This window comes from Protopterus annectens, chromosome 3.part0 (genome assembly GCF_019279795.1).
Source record: "Protopterus annectens isolate FY-2018-M chromosome 3.part0, PAN1.0, whole genome shotgun sequence".
Classification (NCBI taxonomy): domain Eukaryota; kingdom Metazoa; phylum Chordata; order Ceratodontiformes; family Protopteridae; genus Protopterus; species Protopterus annectens.
This window is the reverse complement of record NC_056731.1, coordinates 1711971581-1711997891: the sequence shown is the minus strand read 5'-3', so window position 1 is coordinate 1711997891 and position 26311 is coordinate 1711971581. Positions and strand designations below refer to the sequence as shown.

At 41.9% G+C, this 26311-nt stretch overlaps 1 protein-coding gene across 1 annotated transcript in view; it reads left to right on the top strand.

Annotated features, from left to right (window-relative positions):
- GPLD1 (glycosylphosphatidylinositol specific phospholipase D1) overlaps positions 1–26311 on the top strand; it is an 871054-nt gene that overhangs the window by 353073 nt on the left and 491670 nt on the right. Inside the window, exon 11 of the mRNA XM_044065746.1 lies at positions 9724–9789. Coding sequence (XP_043921681.1) covers positions 9724–9789 — 66 coding nt within the window. The remainder of the gene's footprint in view (positions 1–9723; positions 9790–26311) is intronic.

Genomic DNA, 26311 nt, shown 5'->3' with positions numbered 1-26311 from the left:
GCCATAATTGACTTTCCGGCTGACATGGACATTCTCCAAAAGGGCCTTACTGAGACAGACACCTGGTGTCAAAGTCATGATCTCAAGCTAAATGCCAAAAAATGCATAGTCATCCTGTTTGGGAAAAACAAAACACCCATGAATTACCACATAGGTGGCAGCCCCCTTAATACAGAAGAGGTAATAAGAGATCTGGGGACCCAGGTAGATAGTAAGCTCTCCTTTGACAATCATATTGCCAAAGTCATTAGGAAATCCTTCTATGTAGCCCATCTAATTACTAAAGGGTTCGCATCTAGAAATAAAGAGGTTATAGTGCCCCTCTACTAGTCACTCATCAGACCCCATCATAGAGTACAATGCCCCATTTGGGATGTACCTCACAAGACACTTCCAACAGCTGGAAAGACCACAAAAGTACCTCACCAAGAGGATTACTGACCTCAAACATATGTCCTATGCAGCCCGACTGAAAAAACTCTGGCTGTACTCAGTAGCATATCGCTTACTCAGAGGTGATCTCTGCCTGACTTACAAAGCCATGTCCAACTCAGAATTGATGGACATGCTCCACCTAAAGAAATCCGAGTCACTGCGAGCCACTCGCTCTAGTGAGCTAAACCTCGCCGCAACAATAAATAGAACATGCTGGAGAGATAGATTCCTGTCACAGAGACTCCCCATGCTTTGGAACAAAATTCCTAACTACATTAGGCAGAGCCCCTCACTAACACTCTTCAAGAGAAACCTTGATGAGTGGATGGGTAATGGAAAATACCCCCCCTGGGATCACTTCATTGGCTCTTCTTGACAGAGGCTCAGTTAATTAATCAATGGGGCGGCGAAAGCTGACACACTCTGGCCAGGTTTATAAATGCCCTTGGGAAGATAGCCTAGTACTTACCTACCTACCTACCTAACCAGGGACACTGATTTACAATTGTAAAAATAAATAAATAAACTATGTTTTCATGAGATAAAACCCATGAATTACACCCACAATTTTTAAGTATAATTTCTAGTCATTACTGTCACTTCATTGTAATGTTCTTGTGCAGCTATCTATATCTGTATCTACATCAGTATCTATAATTATATAGATTAAATTATATATAGATTAGTACTAGGCTAACTACTCAAATGGGTCATTTTAAGCATAGCCAATTACCCCATGTGAGAATCAAATCCTGCACTTTGTGCTTGTAAGGTAAGCACCTTAACCATTATGTTAAGTTTGTTAAGTTCTAGTGCATCCATCTATATTTATTTGTACACACACACACACACACACACACACACACACACACACACACACACACACACACACACACATATAATTATATCATGAAATATCTAAACTCAAAATATCAAACCTTAAAATACTTAAAAAAATGAAAACCACAAAACACAGAAAACTCAAAATCGATTAATAAAATATCTAAAAATTCTATCTATTTAAAAACTACATTATATCATACATCCCAACTACAAAATTAAAATCAAGTGCCATCTTGGTAGTGGTACTGTTTGGAAAAGGGAATTTAATAATGTAATGTGCGGGGTTAGGGTTATGATTTGCTCACGTGAGTAAACCTACTCAGTCCCAAAGGAAGTAGCTAATATCCTAGTTGACGAATTTATTGGAAATTTACTATACCCACAATTACAGCTGTTCTTCCAATTCCAAAATTTCAGCCATATCTTTTAATTACTGTGGAACAAGTTCTATCATCCACCTCAAAGGCCAAGAATGCGTAATCCATAAACTCTGATAACATACAAGGTTGGCTGATTATTACTACCAAATATGGTTTATTTGAGTCCCTACTTAACCTCTTTATTTTAAGCCTCTACACTGGTTATTTTCCTGAATCCTGGAAAACAGACACTCTAAAATCTTTAAGCAGGGGTGGCCCAGATATGGACCCTGTTAACAATAGATCAATTAGTCACACTAACATCATTTGTAAAAGTAATGAATATATTATCTCAGACTTCATTAATCTTAGGGTTGCCACCTTTTGTTGTGGCTAAAACTGGACTAAGGCCACACCCCTCCCATCACCCGTAATCTCTTCCATTCTCTCCCTCTCTCCTGTCCACATTCCACCCATTTTGTGACATCACTATGAAATCAGCTGATAGGGAATGCCCTCGTTTACCATTCCTGATGCCTGCTTTCAACTGATTTACTATGCTTTTCTCTAAAAAAGCATAGTAAATCAGCAGATTTAACAAATTCCTATAGTCTGTTTCCTTTTTTGAAACAGAATAGTAGAGTTTGTACAGTGTTTTCCAGACTACCAGAGAACTGATTTGATTTCTGGATAGTCTGGAAAAAAAACAGAGCTGGCAACCCTAATTAATCTAATTAATCTTAATTAATCTGGATGTTTAAAATCTCTTAACCCTGGACCCTAATCAAATCAGATTTTTCAAAGGTAAATACTGCCTCTTTAACCTTAATAATTTCTTTGAAAAATCACCAAAGTAGTATACAGCAGTTATGCATACAGCACATCTAAAACTGATCAAGACCTTTGACATAATTCCCATGTAGGCATTATTAACAGACCTATATATATCTGCAGATAAATCCTTATGTTGTGTGGTGTAAAGATGATTGTCTAATAGAATCCATGTATCACTTCTGAACAACAAAAAAGTTACCAGTAGTGTTCCACAGGGCTCAATGCTGGGTGCTCTCCTGTTTGGCATCTATTGCTTAAACCTCTGGGATAATACTACTGGCCTATGATTATCAAATCGGCAGACAACAAGTTGGTCACTGCTGTTTGATTTTCCACTGACTCACAATTGTTCTATCATGGGATAGAACACGTTAACATTTGGTGCAATGACAATGGTCTCAAATTAAATGTGAAAAAAAATGAGTATAGCTCATGTTGGTAAATAAAGCATTTTCACATCATACCAAATAGATGGCATACCCCACATTGTCATAAGGAACCTAGGCACGCTTGCTGATAATTTCTTATTTTTGACCATCATGCCTCTACAGTAGTTTGAAAAACCTTCTATATGAATCATCTGTAATTTTCAAAAGCATCTCTTCTAACTCTGTGGAAGTCATAAATTTCCCTTTACTCATATCCTATGAAATCCACTACTGAATATAGTATTCTTTTGGTATGTATTTGTCTCTAATCATATAACTCAATCAGAGTCTCCTAACAAAAAGAATCAGCGGCCTCAAGGTTATTAGTTATTCAGACAGACTGGCAGCCCTCTTTTCATATTTGGCCTCTTACAGAATCCTCTGGGGGGGATCTGTGTTGAGCCTTTTCAACCATTAAAAATCCAGCCATCTTTAGCCTCCAATTCCTTCATAGAACATACGACTCCTCAAATATCCGGATAAATGAACTTATCCTTCATCAACAGATAAATAAGACATGTTGGTCTGCTAGATTTGTAGCCTATGTCACTCCTGAAACAAACTTCCATTTTATATCAAGTAGAGTAACACCCTTGCCACCTTCAGATAATTGAATGGGCAACCACAACATTTTCCCTAGTTTCTCTTGTGTTTCCCTCCCTAAGGCTGGAAGGAACTTTTGAATATGGTTTATTGACTAGGCTTCTAATGGTCTGTAGACCTATTGTCTACTACTTATAAATATATGCCAAATTTAAAGAAAATCACACGTTCTAATACTCAGTCTACATTTGGAGTTTTCATATATTCTTCTTGGAAAGATAGAGAATGAGAGTTCCTATCACTTCAGGGCTTGTTTTACTTTTGCTGTCATTACATAAAGTGTACACATGTATATATATATATGTAATACTCCTGTGTTTTCTGTCACATTGTTACTTTTTCCTGACACATTGTGCATGACTCTGTTTAACTCATTATGGAGCCTTATTTCTGTATTGTGCTCTCTCATCAATATGGAATTTACACACACTGACAAATGAACTCTTACAGACTTTTATGTTTTCCACATATTCTCTGTGGCTGGACATGAGCTTCCTTTGTAGGAATTGTCCTCCTCAGAATTTAAATACTGTTACTTTCTCTCTTCCCGCTGCATTCACACACATTACTCATAGCTCATTGCCTGTTACACCTTCATTTAGAACACTTTAGTACATTTATTCTGTATTTCCTATAGAGCTAATTATTATTGTTTTACATTCCTATAGCTCTGTAACCTCTCTGACAGTTCTAACAGCCCTGCAAAATCAAGGACATTTGTTGTGAAACGTGATTCTGTTAGTATTTTCTCCCTATTCATCAACAGCTGCATGTCTGAAATGCTTGCCCCTTTATTTATTTTAACCATATCTAAGAATCCACAGTTCATTACTTTAGTCCTTAGCTTTGTACGGTAAACATGACTGCTTTTATTTTCCTAATCTGCAGTTCATTTTAAGATTATGCAGTTCAAACTGTTTACATCCCTTTCATTGAAACTATGTATCTAGTATTGCTTGTAGTTCTGGAAATTTGTTCTTAGACTGCTCTGGGAAACATTCTCTTCTGCCATATTTATTAACAGGACTTTCCATCTTTCATCTGTACATATATTTAAATCAGTGGCAGCATTGTTAAATATGGCATCTCATATCATCCTCTGTGATCTCAAGTCACTCAGCAACAATTACCATTATGACTATGTCATAGTACATGTTGGAGTGAATGACTTGAGACATACCTGGCTGGACTATATGAAAAGAGACATGAATGAACTCTCAGATTATGTGTCCCAGGCAGGTATGTCCCTAGCCCTAAGCAGCATTCTACCTTCACCTATGATGATGCCACAATATAGATAAAAAATTATAGATTTTGATAATTGGCTTAGCTTCTGGTGTCACTCCAGGGGGATCCTGTATCTGATAGCCTGGGAAGACATGGTCGACAGACCATGCTGCTTTGTCAGAGATGGCCTTCACCTGTCTCCTCAAGGCTTTTGTATACTGGCAAAGATGCTTGCCTCCCCATAGTGCCTTTTTTAGGCAGTGTCAAAACAACAAAACTTCTGACATAAAGCAATCCATTAGAGACAAACTCTAGGTCATGCTGCTTAATGGTTAGAGCCTAAACAGTAAACTGCACTCACTGGAAGCACTCCTCAGCTTGGAAGATGCTGACGTCTGTGCAGTCACTGAGGCTTGGTTCAAGGCTGCAGAGATCACCATGTCTGTACAAGGCTACAATGCCTTTCACACATTCAGACCTCAAAATGAGAGTGAAAGAACCAAAGGTGGAGGTGTATCCATCTTCATTAAATCCAAATACATTTTGAGACTTATAAAGCAGTTTGACTCCCTTGAGCTACTCCAAGTCCAAATAACTATAGAGAAAATACCGTACCACATCCTCGCTAGTTACAGGTCCCCCACCATAAACCAGGAAAAGCACATCACCTACCTGGACTTGCTAGAGTCACTTAGTGTACAGCCAGACACCTTGATCATGGGATATTTCAACTATGCTTCCATTGATTGGGTGATTTACATGAGCATAAACATGACCACTATGAGGTTCCTGGATTTTGTTAATTCAAATGCCCTGGAACATTTGGTCTGCACTCCCACAAAAGGCTAAAATGTCCTAGACCTAGTGCTCACCAACATGAGGGTCACTGCACCACTCCCTGTGTGTTGCCCTCCCAGGTAAGGTCAGAAATTAAATCAGTTTCATTTGAAGTAAAGACATGACACCCCCACAGGAGAAAAAAAAAAAAAAAAAAAAAAAAAAAAATGAAACATTTCCTCAAATTAAACCATAGCCTAGTAAGGGATGGTGTAAAAAGTTTCCAAGTCCCTGCTAACACAGCCAACAATGACTCCTATGCAGAAGAATGCACTAATGCCCTATATAGCCACTTAAACAAATATACTGACTCAGCTGTACCTGACAGGACTAAAACCAGATCCTCCTGAAAAAAAAACAAGCCACTCTGGTGGACTGTAAGTATAACTATATTATATAACAAAAGAAAGAACTCATATCTAAGAATAAGTGTGAATTTACTCAACAGAGGAAGAATACCCTCCACTGTGTATATAAGCAAATCAGATATCTTGTAAAGTTCTTTAAGGCTGGTTATGACACTAAATTATCATCCCTCTCTAAAGGCAACCATAAGGCATTCTTTAGTTATGTCCAAAACCTAAAAGGGAATGTCCAGCTGTGTGTCAAACATGTAGAGGATGATACCACTCATGCTGATCCTGAGGAAATTGCCAACCTGCTAGCTGACAGATTTGGCAATAACTTCACCCCCCTGTCCTCACCAATCATACCCCCAAACCATTTCTGACACCAGTCCTCTACTGAGTATCTCCAAAGAACAGGTCATACAAGCACTCTCCAAGACCAATAACATGGCCTCTATGGACCAGATAACATCCCAGGTTGCTTACTAAACAATCTAAAACAAGACTTAGTGGAACCAATTAGCACTCTCTTTAACCATAACCTGAGCACTGTCTTTCTTCCAGCGGAGTGGAGAACAGCAACAGTAATCACCTTGAACCAAAGGGGGTCCATCAACTGATCCAGGAAACTACTGATCCATAAGGCTAACCAGCCTTATCTGAAAGGGCCATGGAAAGAATCATCATGGACCTTATCAACAAGGACACAGGTGACCTTCAAACTCTTGGTCTGATCCAGTCTGGTTCTGTCAAGGGTAGATCTTGCTTATTAAACCAGGTGGATTTCTTTGAGAATGTCACCAAAGCCCTGGATGAGGGCAAAGCAATACATACCTCCTATCTAGATTTAACCAAGGCTTTTGACACAATCCTTCACTCAAGGATCATTGAGAAACTCTCCCAGCTGGTGATTAATGCATATGTCACTAGATGGGTAGCCAACTGGTTCACTGACAGAATGCACACTGTCAATGTTGGGAATTCCTCCTCTACCAGTAGACCTCCTCTACCAGTAGACCAGTTACCAGTGGATCTGTGCTGGGCCCTCTAATGTTTAGAATCTATTTCTCTGAGGTCCAGGAGAAAGTAGATAGCCTGCGGCTTACCAAGTTTTCAGATGACTGCAAACCGGGTACAATCATTGATAGCTCCAATGATGCAAACATATTACGAAAGGGGCTGATGCAGGCAAATGATTACTGCCAAACTCATGGACTAAAACTAAACACAAAAAAATGCCTCATTATCCCCTTTGGCAAAGAAGTAATCCCTGCTAATTATAATATAGATAGCACCCCCTCTAAGCTCAAACCCAGTGGTGTGAGACTTGGGAACACAGGTTGATAGCAATCTAAACTTTGATCACCATGTGTCCATAGTGGTATGTAAGCCTTCTACAATGTTGTTGTTGTGTCTTTTGGCTTTTCCCGGTTAGGAGTCGCCACAGCGGAACTCCGGTCCGCTAATGATTGGCAGTAGATTGTTCCATGCCGAGTTGCCGGCCCTGATGCACAACCTTCAATGAAGGTACGCCCATTCACACATGTCTCCACACAGAAGACACTCTAGCTGAGAATCGAACAGGACAACGTCTTACTGTGAGGCGACAATGCTACCGCAGCACCACCACCGCAGTACAAGCCTTCTACATTGTGCATCTCATAAATAAAGGCATCACACCCAAGACTAAGGAGGTTATAATGCCGCTGTACTTGACCTTTATCACACTACTAATTCAGTACAATGCCCCTTCTGTATGTATCTCACCAGACACCTGCAGCAACTGGAGAGACCACAGAAGGTTCTAATCAAGAGAATCCAGGGCCTCCAAAATGTGACTTACATGAAAAGACTGAAAACCCTGTCATTGCACTCTGTATCATATAGGCTGTGGAAAGATGACCTATGCTAGGTCTACAGAGCAGTCTCTGACTTTGCCCTAATGGAAATGCTGCACATCTGAAATCAAATGGGACAAGAGGTACTCACTCCAGGGGTCTCAATCTAGCCTGTGGCATTAACAAAGCATGTTGGAGAGACATATATATATATATATATATATATATATATATATATATATATATATATATATATATATATATATATATATATATCCCAGAGATTGCCACTCCTCTGGCATAAGTTCCCATTTGACATGAACTAGAGCTCCTCAATGGCCCTATTTAAGCACAAACTTGACAGTCAGATGAGTGACCGTAATTTATCGTGGGGATGGCACCTTATGGACAGGGGTAGGCTATTTAACTTTGTCAGTAAGGCTGCAGTATTCTTGTACACATTAAATAGTTATATTTTATTCTCATTATCGTCTCATAAGCTTTTATGTGTGGAACTGTGTTATACCTGAACATTGATTTAACAATATGGACCAGACTTAAGGTGACAGAGCAGCGTACAGATAGCAAAGGAATTCAGTAAGGGCAATACTCAAAAATGGTTTTATTACACTAAAATAATGTACCTGAGGCAACAGCTGAGTGAAGAACATTGCTTCTTTCATTTAAGCTGCCATAAATCTATGACTTGCTGACCTAATGGAAAACATAAAACTGTAAAAATCAGAACACTTTAATTTCAAATTGCATGCTGAATTCCACATTCAGAGCACTGAAGGAAGAGGCAAGCAATGTCTTACAGTATAACAATGAAGCTTATACACTTATTCATAGGCACTTTTTCAAACATTTTACTTCCTGAAACTAGACATATCATCTTGTCCCCAAAATGGATAACCAGTTATAGTATGTCAAGCTAACAGGGACGAACAGATATATTTGGACAGTAACGAATAGTCCCTCAATGAGAAACTTCAGTTGGTGTCTGTCCTTGGAAGAAATGGAAGGATTGTGCTGGCTCAAGGAATTTGGCTTCAAACATTTAAATAAAGATTATGACTAAATCTTTTATGGAAAATGATAAGTCAACAGAATTTTATCAGCACAAAAGCAGTGTCACACGTCAGGCTTATTTGTGAAAATAATCTTGATCATGATTTGCATAGATGAACTGTACTCTGTGTATATGTACTTATCTATAGGCTGGGGGACTGTAGGTTAGAAAACTAACAAAAATCTTGAACCATGTATTTGCCAACCTGACAATCAATGTCATCTCCATCACCAAGCTCATTAGCAGATTTTCCTGTGTATGGGAGGCACCAATGATACAAAGGATTATTTGATGACAACATAGAAAGGAAGATAAATTTGCATGCAGTGTGATAAAGGCAGGAATCTAAAGTCCATGGAGCTTTACAATTTTTATTAAGTACATATAATTTGCATTCATCTCAAATAAATCTGGATATTTAGGTCTCACTTTTATGAAGGTGAACAACCTTGTGGAAAATTCATTTTGCAGAATTCTTCCACACAATGGAGTAGCTTTAAATTATTTGGCTTCTGAATAAGACTGACTGTTGCAGAGTTTTGTCATCTACAATATCTGATGGCACCTCTGTGTAAATACATTCTCTAAGTTGTTAGCTAAAAACCTCTAGCCTGCAGAAAAATGAGATATGTCAAAATCATGCATTGCTACGGTCTTCAAGTTATAAAAATCAGTAAAGATAATAATTTTAATTGTATTTGACCATTTCATTTTCATTTCCTGATAATGACTTCTATGACCATGTCCAACTTTGATGTCAGACTGTACTGCTTGTAATTAATTGTTAAAGCTGAGATTTATCACGAGTGAAAATGAACTGTTTTAAATTGTTTTAATTATATGTAATAAAGGAAATAAATACCTCATTTTGAAGTATTCCAATCATTTTATTACTTTTAGGGAATGCTCCCTTCCAGAGAATCCCCTCTTCATTGATTGTGAAGGGAAAAAGCAAGACAATTATATGTAAGTATGTTGTTTAAAGGAGGTATGACTACAGCCATTGTGGATGATTATAGTTTCTACTGCCACCTATTTATTACTTGTAAACTAAAACAAATCACAGGAATGGCTTGAAAGTAGGATTTATGACATAAACATCCACTGAAAATGAGTCAGATGACAAATGACACAACAGTATGAGTTATATCTTTGCTAGTAGCAGTTTATGCAGGATTAAACCTCTGGCTATTCTTCAAGATGCCCATATGGATTATATTATTGTAAATGATAATGCTTACCTATGACCCAGAGGATGTAAGACTTTTTTGTAAACATGAACATAAAGGAAGTATGTACTTCTGAAGATAAATGAAGTAAGCACTTTTGCAAAAAAGACATCAGTATGGCTGTGAATATTGTTTGTATGGTCAAGAATTCTTTCAGAATGCATATAGTTATATCTGTAATGTAAGTTACATAATTTGAATAAACATTTATGGGAAAGAACGTTCAGTGTACCTGTGATGCCCATGCACTGGCCCAGTAATCAAGGAGCCTCAATCCTCACCACTAGCACCAGTGAGGGGTGTCCACATTGGGAGGCTAACAAGTACACACACACAGTAAAGTACAATTTCCCTTAAGAGCACACAGAGATCATAGTCAGTCTGGGGCTAGTTTCTCCCTTTCTCTCCAGATCCCCAGTAAGACTCCCCACTGACAGAGCAATAGGGTTCAGATCTCAGCCAAGTAGACAAGCTGAAACCTCCAGTAGCCCCTCTGTCCAACCAGTGCTTCCTGTCCCTGCCCAAGTAGCTGACACACACACACACACACACACACACACACACACACACACACACACACACACACACACACACACACACACACACACACACACACACACTTTGAGAGTTGATTTATATACAAACACACAGGGGAAGGATGGCACAGGTTCAACAGCTATGCCCCCTTCTGCCCAGCCTATATGGTACTCTTATCAGCTACTATTAAGGCCCTTCCCAAAGGGTGACTAATTCTACTGTGTAATGTTATTGTTATCCAAAGCGTGAGTGTGACAAACAGCAAGGTTATTGGAATGGCTTATACGGTATCACCAAATACATGCAAGTACTCTCAGAGCTTAAATATCTCTACACAAAACAGCCACACTTAAAATGGTTAAAAACATTGAATAATAAAAAATAAAAACACAAGACAATACTTATTAACTCAACACAATGACATTAGAGAGTTCAGAAATCACAGGAAATACTTTAAAACAACATTGTAGGATAGTCTCACATAAATATAGAAAACAGCTAGATTAATCTGGCTATATTCCTATCTATCTCTAAAATAAATCACTGTTCTAAATAAACAACTTATAGAGCAAAGCAAGTGCTGGTAAGTTGTTGTCGGATTCTGAGAAAAATGCAAAATGCAATGCTTTCTTTCTCAGATAGTTCTTAAATTGATAATACACATTACTGCTGAGTCATTTCAGATTACATAATTCTTGTCACTTCTGCTGAAGTTTCCCAGGCTCACAGAACTTAAAATTTAACATTTCTTTGTAATCTGCACCTGCCAGGAAGCCACAGCAATAAAAGACACTCTACATGTGAAACCTAGTAATTTTCTCTGTCCTAGAACAATAGAAATAATTTCCAGCTGCAGACATCCTGTCTCCTAGCTTTAGATTACACACAGTCGTAAAATGCTTTACTTATCAGCTTTCTTCCACCAGGATGCACTGTGGTTACATGTTGACATTTTCAACACATAACACAGTTTTCTTTACATTTGTGAAACAAACCTATGGATCATATTAATATTTACAATGACATAGAATTATTTACAAAATTCTAGCTAGCTAGGTTGGCAGCCTTCCCATTCCTTCCCCCCTCCTGGAGAAATCAAGCTAGTTTTTCAAGTGACCCTTGAGAAACATTGCTTAAGAGGGTTGAGTCTATCTGGTTCATATTACGTTATTGAAAGATAATGTAATTGAACGTCCAAAACATCGAAATGGCTGCATTTCAAAACTTTTATTACACCCCCCGCTAAATATATATTCCAGCTCCGAGATCACACTGCAGTGAAGAAAGGGCAAATATCCCAATCTTTACTGTACTGCAATCCCACAATGCAAACTTCGAAATGTGGCTGTTTCGATGTTTTGGCCGTTCGATTACATTATCTTTCGATAACGTAATAGGAACCTGAGTCTATCTCGGTATACCTTACCCCATTCCCTGTCTTGAGAGCCCATTTGTGCAGGCATTCCTAATCCCACTGCGGTGCTGCACTGACATATTATATGCTTACAACCCTATGCTCCACCTTAGTAACTTGGCATTTTGCTGGCTGACTCACTGTAACCATGTTAGGGGATTGTGATTTGTAACTTCAATGAATTTCCTTCCATAGAGATAAGGCTGAAGTTTCTGAATGTCTGCACTATGGCTAGACATTCCCTTTCTACCGCTGCATAGCATTCCTCCCTGGGTTGGAGCCTATGACTGAGATAGACCACTGGGTGCTCTTCTCCCTCTGAAGAAATCTAAGTTTAGCCCGCACCCCATGGTTCGAAGCATCCACCTGCACAACAAATTTTTTGCTGTAATCTGGACTGGCTAACACACGGGGTCCTCTCAAAGATTCTTTAAGTTTCTGGAATGCCTGCTCACATGCTGTGGTCCACACTACCTTAGCCTGTTTTCCTTGTCAGGTCTATGAGGGGAGCAGCTATGGTACTATAACTGGGAACAAACTTTCTGTAGTACCCTGCTGTCCCTAAAATGCCCTCAGCTGCTTTTTGATAACAGGTGCAGGCCACGCCTGAATGGCTTCCACTTTGGCAGGCTCTGGCCTGATCTTACCACTCCCCACTCTATATCCCAGGTAGGAGACCTCTGCCTCACCCACCTGACATTTGCTGGGCTTAATGGTCAACCCTGCCCTCTGTAGTCTGCCCAGCACCTCCCTGACATGTTGAAGATACTCTTGCCAGGAATGGCTGTAGATGGCAATATCATCTAGGTAAGCAAGGGCAACAGCTCCTGCTCCTGATAGGATATGATCTATCAGCCTCTGGAAAGTTGCTGGGGCATTTTTCATCCCAAAGGGCATCTTTGTGAACTCATACAAGCCAGAAGGAGTCACAAAGGCTGACCTCTCTCTAGCACTGGGAGTCAAGGACACCTGCCAGTAACCCTTGGTAAGATCTATGGTGGTAAGATACTTACGCCCATCCAGCTGCTCTAGGGCTTCATCTGTCCTAGGCATGTTGTAAGCATATGACTTTGTGTGACTATTTAATTTCCTGTAAGCCACACAGAACCTGGTGCTGCCATCCATCTTTGGCACCAGCACCACTGGGGAGGCCCAGGGACTCTTGGACTCCTGAATTACCCCTAGTTACAACATTTGCTGTATCTCCTCCCACAGAGTCTGTTTAACTCTCTCAGGCACTCTGGGGCCTGTCTAATAAGCTTTTAGGGACCTGTATCTACATGGTGCTGCACTTTTCCGAGTGAAAATGTCCCCAAACTCCTGCAACACTGCTCATATTTCTCAAACCTGGGTAGGAGATAGCTGCTGGGACATTGCTATCCCTTCCACTGAGGTGTCAGTCCAAGCCTCACTGAGGACTGAGGAGATCAGTCACCAGATCTCCCTCAGACTCATCCTGCAATCCACTGCAAATACCGAGCACACGGGCCTCCCTATCATGGCAAGGTTTAATCATGTTAAGATGGTACAATTTGTGCTCCTGCCTCCTGCCTAGCAGTTCCACCATATAGTTAACAGCACTGACCTTCTTTACCACCTTGTAGGGTCCCTCCCAGGCTGCCTGCAGCTTGTTATGTCTGACAAGAATGAGAACCATTACCTGCTGCCCTACAGCATACTATCTAGCTCGAGCATTCCTGTCATACTAGACCTTTTTCTGTTGTTGGGCTTCTGCCAGGTTCTCCTGGGCCAAGCCCATGAATTCCCTGAGCCTTGTCCTGAGGTTTAGGACATATGCCACAACAGACTCCTTGTGGGATTGACATTCACCCTCCCACTCATCTTGAATTAAATCTAGAGGTCCTCTCACCCTATACCCATACATCAACTCAAAGGGTGAAAAACCCCATGGATTCCTGGGGAACCTCTCTGTAAGCAAACAACAGATGGGGCAAATATTTTTCCCACTCCCTCTTAAACTGGTCTGCAAATGCCTGTAGCATGGACTTGAGTGTAGAGTTTAACCTTGCAACAAGACCATTAGTCTGGAGATGGTAGGGGTGGTCATTAGGTGCTTCACCCACAGTACTTCCACAGACAAGCCAGCAGGTCTGACATGAAATTGGCACCTCTTTCAGTCAGTATTTCTTTTGGGAAACCTACCCTGCTGAAAATCTCTAACAAAGCATTTGCCACCTTTTTTGCCTCAATGGAGGACAAAGCCACTGTCTCAGGGTATCTTGTAGCATAATCTACTGCCACTTGGATATACTTTTTCCCTGTGGAACTTCAGGTAATCAGAGGTCACACAATATTCATAACTACCCTCTGAAATGGCTCCTCTATCACAGGCAAAGGCATAAATGGAAATTTCACCTTGTCCCCTGCCTTACCTACCTTTTGGCACTGCTCACAGGCCCTGCAGTATCCTGTTACATCTCTGTTAATCCCAGGCCAATAAAAGTTTTGCATAATACATCCCTTTGTATGTGCTATGCCCATATGACCTGCAAAGGGAATATCATGGGATATGGCTAGAAGTGCCAGATAGTAGGGTCTAGGCACTACCAACTGCTGTATTCTCTCACCCTCTAGCCCTCCCTCAGGGGTCCACTCTGTATTACAGTAACCCTTTGTCCCAGTATACAGATTCCCCTTCCCTTGAGAGTCAGGTGCCTCACTAGCTACCTGCCTCAGGCCTTGTAATGTAGGTTCTGACAGCTGAAACTGTCTTGACTCACTCTTTGTACCTGCTTCCAGCTCCCGTTCCACAGAAAGTCTGGTATCCTCTGACAGCAGTGCCTTGCTGTCAGCCTGGGTACTACTACTCACCTCTACCTTTGCAGTCAATCTGTCCAAGGGAACATCAGTACCAACAAACAGCTGTGGGTCACCTTCAGTCTCACTATTACAGGGTAGCTGCCTCCCTGAAGTAACCACCTCACCAGTCCTTGCTGCAAGCACACCGTCTGTCTGGGTCTCCCCCAGGCTACCAGACCCACATATTTGTCTCCAAGCCTGACTGTGTGTAACTGCATAAACACATGGAACTGCCTCATCAAAATCCTTCCCTAGCAGGACATCTGCAGAATGGTAGTTTGGTACCCCTGTTGTCTCAAGACAACCTAGTATTGACATTTTGTCTTTCCCACTTACTGGCTCCCTCACCTTTTGTTCCCCACCTGGCCTCCGTGGACATCTATATGCCACATAGCCCCACTGGTTGCATTAAAACATTTAACCCTAGGTCCTGGATGTGTACCTGGACTAGTGGCTTCCCCTGCTACTCACAGATTCTGTTGGGGCAGTCTGAGCTGCCCACCATAGGTTTCCTTAGACCCATGAGGAGCACTGGGGGTCCCTTTCCTTTGCAGAGATGCCCCGCTTGCTAGATATATGATCCTTTCTTCCCCAACTCATCTACAGTACAGCATTGTCTATCAGCTAACCAGATCCTCTTGTCCACAGGCAAAGTGCTAAGGGCTTGTTCCCTCACCAAAAGGTCTGCCACCCCTTCAAAAGTGGTGACCTGACATCCACTCACCCACCTATGAAAATAATGGCTTAGTTCAGCAACATATTCACACACACTTTCAAATGCCTTGCATCGATGCTCACAAAACTTTTTCCTATAAGCTTCAGGTGTTCTAGCAAACAATTCTTTACAGTATTATAATTTAAGAAATCATTGTCAGACAGTTTGGACAAAACGGTTAAAGCTTTACCATGGAGTAAGTTGATCAGGAACCGTACCCAGAGCCCTTGGTCAACATTATACTGTTTACGTACCCTCTCAAACATATGAATGACACTATCAAAATTATCCCCCTCTGTAAACTGTGGAAGAAATGTAATGACCTTTTGTGCTTGTGAGGTCCAGTTACTCCCTTCCCCATTACCTCCATGACTCTGGCAAAGAGTCATCATCTCCTTTTCATGTTTCCTCTGCCTCTCCTTCTCCTCAGCTTCCAGGCATAGCAGTTTCTTATTTTCTCAGTCTCTAGATGCCTCAGTCTCTCTGCTGCTTCTATTTCCAAACTCCTGGCCTCCAAGTCAAGTCTATTTAGATCCAGGTGGATTTTTAAGTCCTCTGTAGAAAGGTTGAGCTGTCCATTCTCTGAGTGTTGTACATCTCCACGGCCAGTCTGATCATCTTCCTGGTTGCTATTCTCGGATGCAGCTGTGACCAAAGCTGCAACCATGTCTGCCTTAGTCAGGTTTCCATGCACCAGTCTTTTAGCCTGACACATTTCAGCTAACTGGCTCCTTGTCAGCTTGCCATACTCCTCTGCTGACATGCTTGCCTGCTCTCCCTGACTAACTAAGCTAACAAAAAAAATAAAACAATTGTGATCTGAACTCTGAATGTTTACTGCATGGCAGATTTATAGTACAAAAACATCTTCAGTGATCACTGTACACAAGCTACAGGAATTTGATATCCACACCACTACAAGCCAATTAATATGTGATGTGGCTTACTCACCACTATCAACAAATTAATGTTTGATGTGGCTATCCCACCACTGCCAAACAATTAATATGTGACACCCGTGCACTGGTCCAGTAATTAAGGATCCTCAATCCTCAACATTAGCACCAGTGAGGGGCGTCCACATTGGGAGGATAACAAGTACACACACACACAGTAAAGTACAATTTCCCTTAAGAGCACACAGAGATCACAGTCAGACTGGGGCTGGATTCTTCCTTTCTCTCCAGATCCCCAATAAAACTCCCCACTGGCACAACTATAGGGTTCAGATCTCAGCCGAGTAGTCAAGCCAAAACCTCCAGTACCCTCTCTGTCCAACCAGTACTTTGTGTCCCTGCCCAAGTAGCTGACACACACACACACACACACACACACACACACACACACACACACACACACACACACACACACACACACACACACACACACACACAGACACACACTTTGAGATTTGATTTATATACAAACACAAAGACACTCCTGTGGAAGGGTGGCACAGGTTCTCCAGCTATGTTCCCTTCTGCCCAGACCATACAGTAGTACCATCTGCCACCAAGTACTCTTATCAGCTACTAATAAGGCGTTTCCCAAAGGGTGACTAGTTCTACTGTGTAGTGTTACTGTTTTCAGTCCTTAAATTAATAATACACATTACTGCTGAGTCATTTCAGATTACATCATTCTTGTCACTTCTGCTGAAGTTTCCAAGGCTCACAGAATTTAAAATGTAACATTTCTTTGTAATCTGCACCTGCCCAGAAGCCACAGCAATAAATGACACTTTACATGCGAAACCTAGTAATTATCTCTGTCCCAGGACAATATAAAGAATTTCCAGCTGCAGACATCCTGTCTCCTAGCTTGAGATCACAAGCAGTCATAAAATGCTTTACTTAATCAGCTTTTTTCCAGCAGGGTGCACTGTGGTTACATTTTTGAAGCTCAACATATAACACAGTTTTCTTTACATTTGCGAAACAAGCCTGTGGATCATATTAATATTTACTATGACATAGACTTATTGACAAATTTCTATCTAGCTAGGCTGGCAGCCTTCACAGTACCTGTACAAGAATTCTACTGATAGGAAGCAGTCAGGGATGCAGCAGTGTCAGACGGTTATCTGCCTAGTCCTCAGAGAATAAAACTGGTTTGTACTAACACATTGCTTACCTCTTTCTCAGCTAACTGCAATAGGTTCACAGGTTTATATAAGGTTACTAGGCTAACAGCCCTGGGGCCCTTACAAGCCTAGCCAAATGTATCCCGAGTTGCCCCAATTGTTGCTGGTTAGGTGAGTGAAGTTTACATAGGTAAGGGTCTATGGTAGTTAATAAAGTATCTGATGTTGTCATGTTTCATTCTTTCCTCAACCTGTGGGCCATTACTATAGCTATTGGCAACCAAAAAACTCTTGAGCTTCTCTCTTACCATAATGATCCCTTCCTAAGTATCTCAGATCTCTTTTGCCACTATTCGAGTTAGACATGTTGAACAGTTGCTCTTGAACAGATAAGTCTAATTGAATTTAAAACTTCCTTTTCTCTTTTAAATAGTTTATTTTTACGTTTTCTCTGTTTATTGCCTAGTGTAGTGTATATATCTTACCTAACGACTGATTTCTTGCTGTTATTTTACCTTTCTGTTCATACAAAAGTACTTCTGAATACTACTGATACTATTCTTTTCCCTTACACTTACCCTCAGATTCAGCAAGCTCTGCATGGAGTGCAGGAATAGTGCAAAAGCTGCTGCATGAAATATGGCCAACGAGCGATCCAGGATCGAGCTCCTGAGATGTGCACGAGTGTTCCTACACTATTCCTGCATGGACACTACTGCTATATGCTAATTACCTCATTTGCTGATGAATGCCATGCAAATGAGGGGAATTAGCAATCCTGGAAGTAGGCAGGCATCTGTGCCGGAATAGTGTAACCTGCAGAAATGTATTCGGTTACTAACCGAATACATTTCTGAAAATTACAAAATGGAGTCATGACAGCTCGATAAAAGCATATATGCAATGTAGTAGGCATGCCAATGGTCAAATATATGGCCATTGGCATGAAAAATAGGGTTCCTATCACATGATCGAAAACTGTAAATGGCAAACCCGATTGGTCGAAATGTTGCACGCATAACACGGAAATCGCCATAGGGAATATTTTCCCTTTACTTCAATGCAGTGCAATCTCAGAGTAGGAATATTTAAGTAGCGGGGGTGTTGGGGGCACAGCCCCCCACATGGGGGGTGCAGGGGGCTTGCCCCCCTGTCTACAGCATTTAGGTAAGTATAGTTTTTTATTTTTATTCTTTTATTATATTTTTGAAATTTAAAACATCGCTCATATGGTGTCGACCATATGGTGTTCAATGTCTGAAACTTTCGAAAATATAATATAGATGGGATCACTATGAAAATAAGAAAAAAGGGGTTAATAAGCTTTCGTACCTAAATCAGCATTTTGCCATAATAGTCAATGGCATGCATAAGACAACAATACCAGGGAATAGCGGTTGCTAAGGGGGAAGGCTCAGTGTGAGTGTGGTAACTATGAATTCGTATTTTGGTTTATGTAAATGAGTGGATTGATACTGAATCACAGATTTCCTCTCAGTTTTAGCTTGCACTCAACCATGTAGGTGCAACAACACCATTGCATGAATATAAGAGGTGGATGACATCATAAGGGGGTGTGTCATGCATGCTGTAAGCTTATTGGAGCTCTGTGGCTCGTGTTCCCCTTAGCTAAGCAAAGCTAAGGAAGGGGGTGTGTCTCACATTGTTGAGCACTGTTTTCCCTGCTTAAACGGGTGTGAAAACTGTGCATCGGGTTTTAAACAAAACAAAAAAAAAACAAAAAGGAAATAGCTGCACTGTTCACATCTGAGCTCTGGGTATGCACAGCGCACCTCGAGGCTTAAACGGGAAGGCAATGGGAAGGGAAAACAACAGTAGGAAGGCAATCAAGGAGAACTAGCATAGATGGCAGCACACTACTAGAAACTACACAAACAATTTTCATTCTTTTTTTCCCAAAAATCCTACACCAGCGGGGTACACAGACAGGGAAATTTTACCTGACAAAACTAACAAAATGTTAGGGGCTGCTGTCGCTCTTATACATTAATATGTGCAAGAGGCTGAGTGTGGTGAGGATGTGAATGCTGACGACCATCCCACAGTTCGAAGGAGGAGAAGAGTATACAGACTCAGGGTAACCTACCAGAGGCTACATGAGCTGGAGATAGAGTGCTATAGGGTGGGCAGGGACATTCTACAGCAAATTGTTGAGCTCTGCCAGCCTTACCTCACACACAGAACCAAGAGAGGGGAACCCATCCCAGTGGATACCAAGGTATGTGTAGGCTGAAGAATACTAGCCACAGGTATCTTTCAAAGGGCAACTGGGGATATCATGGGGATCAGCATCTGCATCAGCATCCAGGGTACTCCACCAGTTCCTGGATCCCATGTCAGCACATGCCAGTGAGCACATATATTTCCTCAGCACCTGTGAGCCGTTGACCAGCAATATGCGTCTCTTCCACCAAATAGTGGAATACCCTGAGGTAGTGGGTGCTATAGACTGCACACACATACACATCAAAGCACTACCCGGCAATCTAGGTAGGGTCTACATAAACCACAAGGGCTTCCTCTCCATCAAATGCCAGGTCATGTGCAATGTCCAGGGCATTATCTTGAATGTGTATGCTCACAGCCCTGGAAGCTATCACAACTCCCACTTCTGGCATATGACACAGCTGTACCAGTCATTTGCCAGTGGGGACATCCCATATGGCCACCTAATGGGGGATGCTGGCTCCACACTGGAGCCATGGCTGATGACACCCCTCATAAATGCATACACACCTGAACAAGAACTCCATAATGAGGCAAATGCACAAACCAGAATCATTATAGAGCATGTGTTCGGGATGCTAAAGTCAAGCTTCCACTGCCTGGACACATCTGGTGGAGCCTTGCATTACTCTCCAGCTACATGTACACAAATGTTCATAGTATGTGTCATGCTACACAATATGATCTTGCGAAAACAGATGCAACAGAAATAGCATGGGGCAAGGCCACACAGCCCCCACCATTGCCAAGGCCATCACAGGCAGACAGTGACTCAGAGGAGGATCTACCTGAGCCTGCCCATGTAGGCAGAAGGAGGCGTGCCCAGTATGCCCAGGTCTTGGCAAAGAGGCAACGCATAGCACATACACTGACATGGTAGGGATCCAGGGAATTACATCTCTCTCTGACTCGCACATACAGTAAAAGGGATGCCAGAAATGACTACCTATGCTTTACCATGTATAGGGAGTGTACTATGTGCACCTGACATAGTCAGCCCTCCAGCACTGTCCTCAATACTGGCCCAGCCACAAGGTAAGTCACTCTTTCTCTCAATTACTGAATGGAGTAGTATGTTCTGATAGTTGTATCTATGGTATGGATGCAAGCATGCAAGGGAATTGGCTGGCTGAATGGGATGGCAGCAGATGGTAGATTTCTATATGGGCAGCATGAAATCCATAACAAATACTGGTGTCAACATACTAGGCAGTAGTAGACAAGGTGATAAATCCCACTGCAGTACATGTGGTGGCCCAAATAACTGTGGGTGTCCATAGGACACACACATGCATGTCAGTGAGGCTCACATACCCACCACCAGCCTCAGCCAGCAGGACAGGTGTAGATGACCATAAAGAAAGGCTAGGCTAAGGTGTCCAAATGATGGCAATGGTGAACAGTCCCCCTCGAGACCTACATAGATAGACTACAACAGGTCTGGCAGTTGTATGTTAGTTCTGAAGGGTAAGAAGTCTAAAACTGATATGTAGGTCAAGAAAACCTAAGATCTGTACTCTACTGATATGCCTCCAGTCTGCATGATAGGTCAGAATACAATATGAGATGGAAGCCAACAGAGTACCTAAAATACCGGTACAGTCATAGCAAATGTTTAAAGTCATTAAGTGTGCCCCCCCCCACAATCCTATGTAGAAATGCAGTAACATGTAAGTGTGAGGAGTAATATCAGTGGAGCACAGATTGCCTGAGCTGGGCCAATCTACAGGATAGACTATTGCATGTGTACAACACGCAGCAGTCTGTTTGTTAGGCTGTTGTGTGTTCAATATTGTCTGGAAGTGGTCAGCATGTAGGCATGAAGGGTTGTGTCTCTGTGGCCTATGGGCAGTACTGTGGTTGACAGGGCCATGTTCTGACAACTGCAGTGTCAACCACAATGCTTCTCAGCAATACACATGTCAGCAGTTGTCCATATTCACTGTCCAGATGTCAATATCTGTCACCGTCTGAAAGATGGACATGCCATGAATGTGGGCCCTTACATATACACAGTACGCAGGTAGAAGTACCCTAGACAGAGTGCATAAAATGTAACTGTCAGCTGCACACACCTTTGGAATTGTACATACAGATTAGCAGCACATTAGTTGTCTGTCTAGTATGGAATACTGTTGTAGTCTGGCCATTCACTGGCAGACCACAAAAGGCACAGTTATGAAGTAATGAGAGACTGCCTATGTCCCTGCCCAAGGCAGCATAAAGTGAATGTCCCAGGTATATCTGTGAGTCAGCTGCAAGTAGCTTCCATATCACACATGCACCCGGCTCACCCCACCATCAGCCACAGGTTTATCACAGGTCATATCCTTACTGTTGGGAATGAGTACAGTATGACTCCAGTTCTGTATAGGAATACCTACAGAATGCAGCATGCAGAAGAGGTGTCCTATGCAAGTGTGTCCCTAGCTGTAAGCAGCACCCTGTCTGCATCCAGATCTATGGATCAATATGGACAGGAAGTATTGACAGTTACAACTCACACACTACCCTGTCACCCCAGGGGAATCCACTGGCTCACATCCTGGGAATGTAGGAGTGACAGAATTCACTGGCCTGCTACAGATGGCCTGCATCACTATCAAATGGCCTACAGTCCTCTGTCAAAGGCCTGTGCCTCACCCATAGTGCCACTGTATGGTATCTCATGGGGTCCTATCTAACAACCTAACACAGTCAACAGAACACAAATGCAAGGCCATGTTGACAAACCCCAGTAGCATGCCCCCCATGTCCTACTGCCAGAACTGTGGACCAATCCATAAATACCACGGGGATGAAGGGCCAACTATAGGGAAACTTCTCAGATATCGCTCGCATGTTAGGAAGAGGACAGAATAACAGAGGGGGGTGTAGAAGCATGCACGCCATGGGTGTGTGAAGTCTGAAACATTGTGTGAACATACTACCCCTGCGTGCAAACCCATTAATGGGTGGCTACAAACCTGCTCATAAACCACAATAAGAAGGGGAACTGACCAGATATATGAGCCCTGCCTCTGGGAAACCTGGGTGAATCTGTACAGCTGGGAGGTATGGCCACAGCAGGATATGGCCATTCTGTTACGTCGATAGATGTACAAGAAGAGGATCCTCAGCCACAGTACTACCATGGTGCTAGACCATTTACACAGACCCATCAGTAAGTGTCTGTAGCTACCCCTCCAGAATGGCAGAAGTGTTCAAGAATGTGTTGGCTGCGGCCCACAATACTAGACTCAGCTTCATTCGTCTTGTATTTCACGGTAAATAACTATGACCAAATAATTATATCTGTCAGTAGTCGATGGCATACTGCATCACAGTGTAAAACAGTACATATGTCTGAATATCTGTGCTAACACCAACCATGTAACACAAGCAGCACAGACAGCAGTAGTTACAGTATCCCCCTATCTTTCACCCATTGTTACTCCATATTGTCAACCTAACTACAGATATCCTGCACAAACAGTTTGCTAGTTGTAGGTGTAGAACACCAAACCCTGGACTGGAGTACAACTCTACCTGGAATGGATTCACACACTCAATACAAAAGGTCATACTGGGCATGCTCCTACACTTCACAGAAATGAAGCCCATGTCTGACAACACAGTGAACTATACATATCTGTCATTTGTAGATGTCTGTGCACACACACCAAATTGTACACCATTTATGCTTCACACACACATTGGATAGGAATATTCACACATATCTAAGGCCAACAGATTATAATATGTCAAACATACACACACAGAGCTGTGGAGAAGAGAGAGACAGACAGTGACAGAGAGAATTCCATTATGAGGCCTGTCCCACCCACTACACATCCAATTGGTCTATATCACATGATGTGCTGATGCCAATCACTATGAACATTTGTGTGTTTTTCCAGAGGAAAGATGTATGGCCCATTCACACACACTGCACTTCTCACTGCCCATGTTAGCACACCTGCTGATGTCAGTCACCTTGAACTTACTCATTGGCCAAGTCTCAGCCCATAAGCTCTGTGGTGCTTGCGATAACTGTGTAATACTATTGTATAGCAAACTAGTTATGTAGGAGTTCTAATCCTGGTCTTGGCAACTGTGAAAATGTGTGTGTTTGTGTATGAGAGAGTGTGTGTGTGTCTTTGTTGACACTTGATTTTGAGGACATTCACACTTACTACACTTCCTTACCCTTCCTTTAGCACTGCTGCTGGTGTCACTCACCTTCAAAGATACCTTTGGACAGCTCTCCAACATATAAGCTCCATGGTGTTTACGATAACAGTATAATACCATAGTGTAGCAAGCTAGTTAGGTAGGAGTTTTATTCCTGGTCCTGGGAACTGTGAAAATGTGTGTTTGTGTGAGAGAGTGTGTGTGTCTTTGCTGACACCTGACTTTGAGGACATTCACACTTACTACACTGCCCTTCCCCCTCCTTTAGCACTGCTGCTGGTATCACTCACCTTCAAAGATACCTTTGGACAATTCTCCAACATATAAACTCCGTGGAGCTTGCAATAACTGCGTAATACTGGAGTGAAGCAAACTAGTTAGGTAAGAATTCTAATCCTGGCCCTGGCAACTGTGAAAATGTTTGTGTGTCAGAAAGACTGTGTGTGTGTGTCTTTGCTGACACCTGATTTTGAGGACATTCACACTTACTACACTTCCATTATTCCTCCTTTAGCACTGCTGCTGGTGTCACTCACCTTTAAAGATACCTTTCGAGAATTCTTCAATATACAAGTTCCATGGCACTTGTGATAACTGCATAACACCATAGTGTAACAAACAAGTTAGGTAGGAGATCTAGTCTTGGCAGCTATGAAGATGTGTGTGTTTGTGTGAGAGAGAGAGTGTGTGTGTGTGTGTGTGTGTGTGTGTGTGTGTGTGTGTGTGTGTGTCTTTGTTGACACCTGATTTTGAGAACATTTACACTTGCAACACTTCCCTTACCCCTCCTTTAGCACTGCTGCTGGTGTCACTCACCTTCAAAGATATCTTTGGACAGTTCTACAACATACAAGCTCCGTGGCTGTTGTCATAACTGTGTAATACCAAAGTGTAGCAAACTAATTAGGTAGGAGTTCTAGTCCGGGTCCTGGCAACTGTGAAAATGTGTGTGTTTGTGTGAGAGAGTGTGTGTGTCTTTACTGACACCTGATTTTTGAGGACATTCACACTTACTACACTTCCCTTACCCCTCCTTTAGCACTGCTGCTGGTGTCACTCACCTTCAAATATACCTTTGGACAACTTTCGAACATATAACCTTTGTGGTGCTCACAATAACTGCATAATACCATAGTGTAGCAACCTAGTTAGGTAGGAGTTCTAATACTGGTCCTGGCAATTGTGAAAATGTGTGTGTTTGTGTGAGAGAGAGTATGTGTGCCTTTGTTGACACCTGATTTTTGAGGACATTCACACTTACTACACTTCCCTTACCCCTCCTTTAGCACTGCTGCTGGTGTCACTCACCTTCAAATATACATTTGGACAACTTTCCAACATATAACCTCTGTGGTGCTCACAATAACTGTGTAATACCATAGTGTAGCAACCTAGTTAGGTAGGAGTTCTAATCCTGGTCCTAGCAACTGTGGAAATGTGTGTGTTGCAACTGTGGAAATGTGTGTGTTTGTGTAAGAGAGTGTGTGTGTCTTTGCTGACACCTGATTTTGAGGACATTCACACTTACAACACTTTCCTTAGCCCTCCTTTAGTACTGCTGCTGGTGTCACTCACCTTCAAAGATACCTTTGGACAGCCCTCCAATTTATAAGCTGTGTGGTGCATGCGATAAATGCATACCACTGTAGTAGCAATGCCTAGCTAGGGAGGGGTACTAATACTGGCACGTGTGTCTGTCATCAGTATCCTGTGGGGTTGTTGGTGTGATTGTGTAATAACAGAATCCATTGCGGGGTGTGTTTTGCTGCATTGTTATATTGAGGACCTATATGTCCCAATGTCCACATTACAAGGCCAACAGTTGTCAAACACCATAGAGGTTGGTATAAACAATCCACAGCCATAAATGTCTACTGCCATGTGCAATGACTATGTGACAGTATGGATTACTGAACAATATAGGCAACCCTTATAATACTCAGAGACCACTCTCTACCCATGGAATTATACACAAACATGCTTGACTCTTTCTCTCTTTCCCTTTCTTTCTTTCTTTCTTTCTTTCTTTCTTTCTTTCTTTCTTTCTTTCTTTCTTTTTCTTCTTTCTTTTCTTTCTCCCCCCCTCTCTCTCCCTCTCTTGTAGATGTAGAAAATACATCAGTTTTGCATAGGCAGTAGCTTGACGTTGGAGGTAATGCTCATGATCAGCTGATGGCCTGTGCATGAATTGGAGTCCCTCACTTGCTGATCGCATGTAGAACAGCTGTGGTATCATTCCTATAGCCAATTGCATGGAAACACACTCCTAT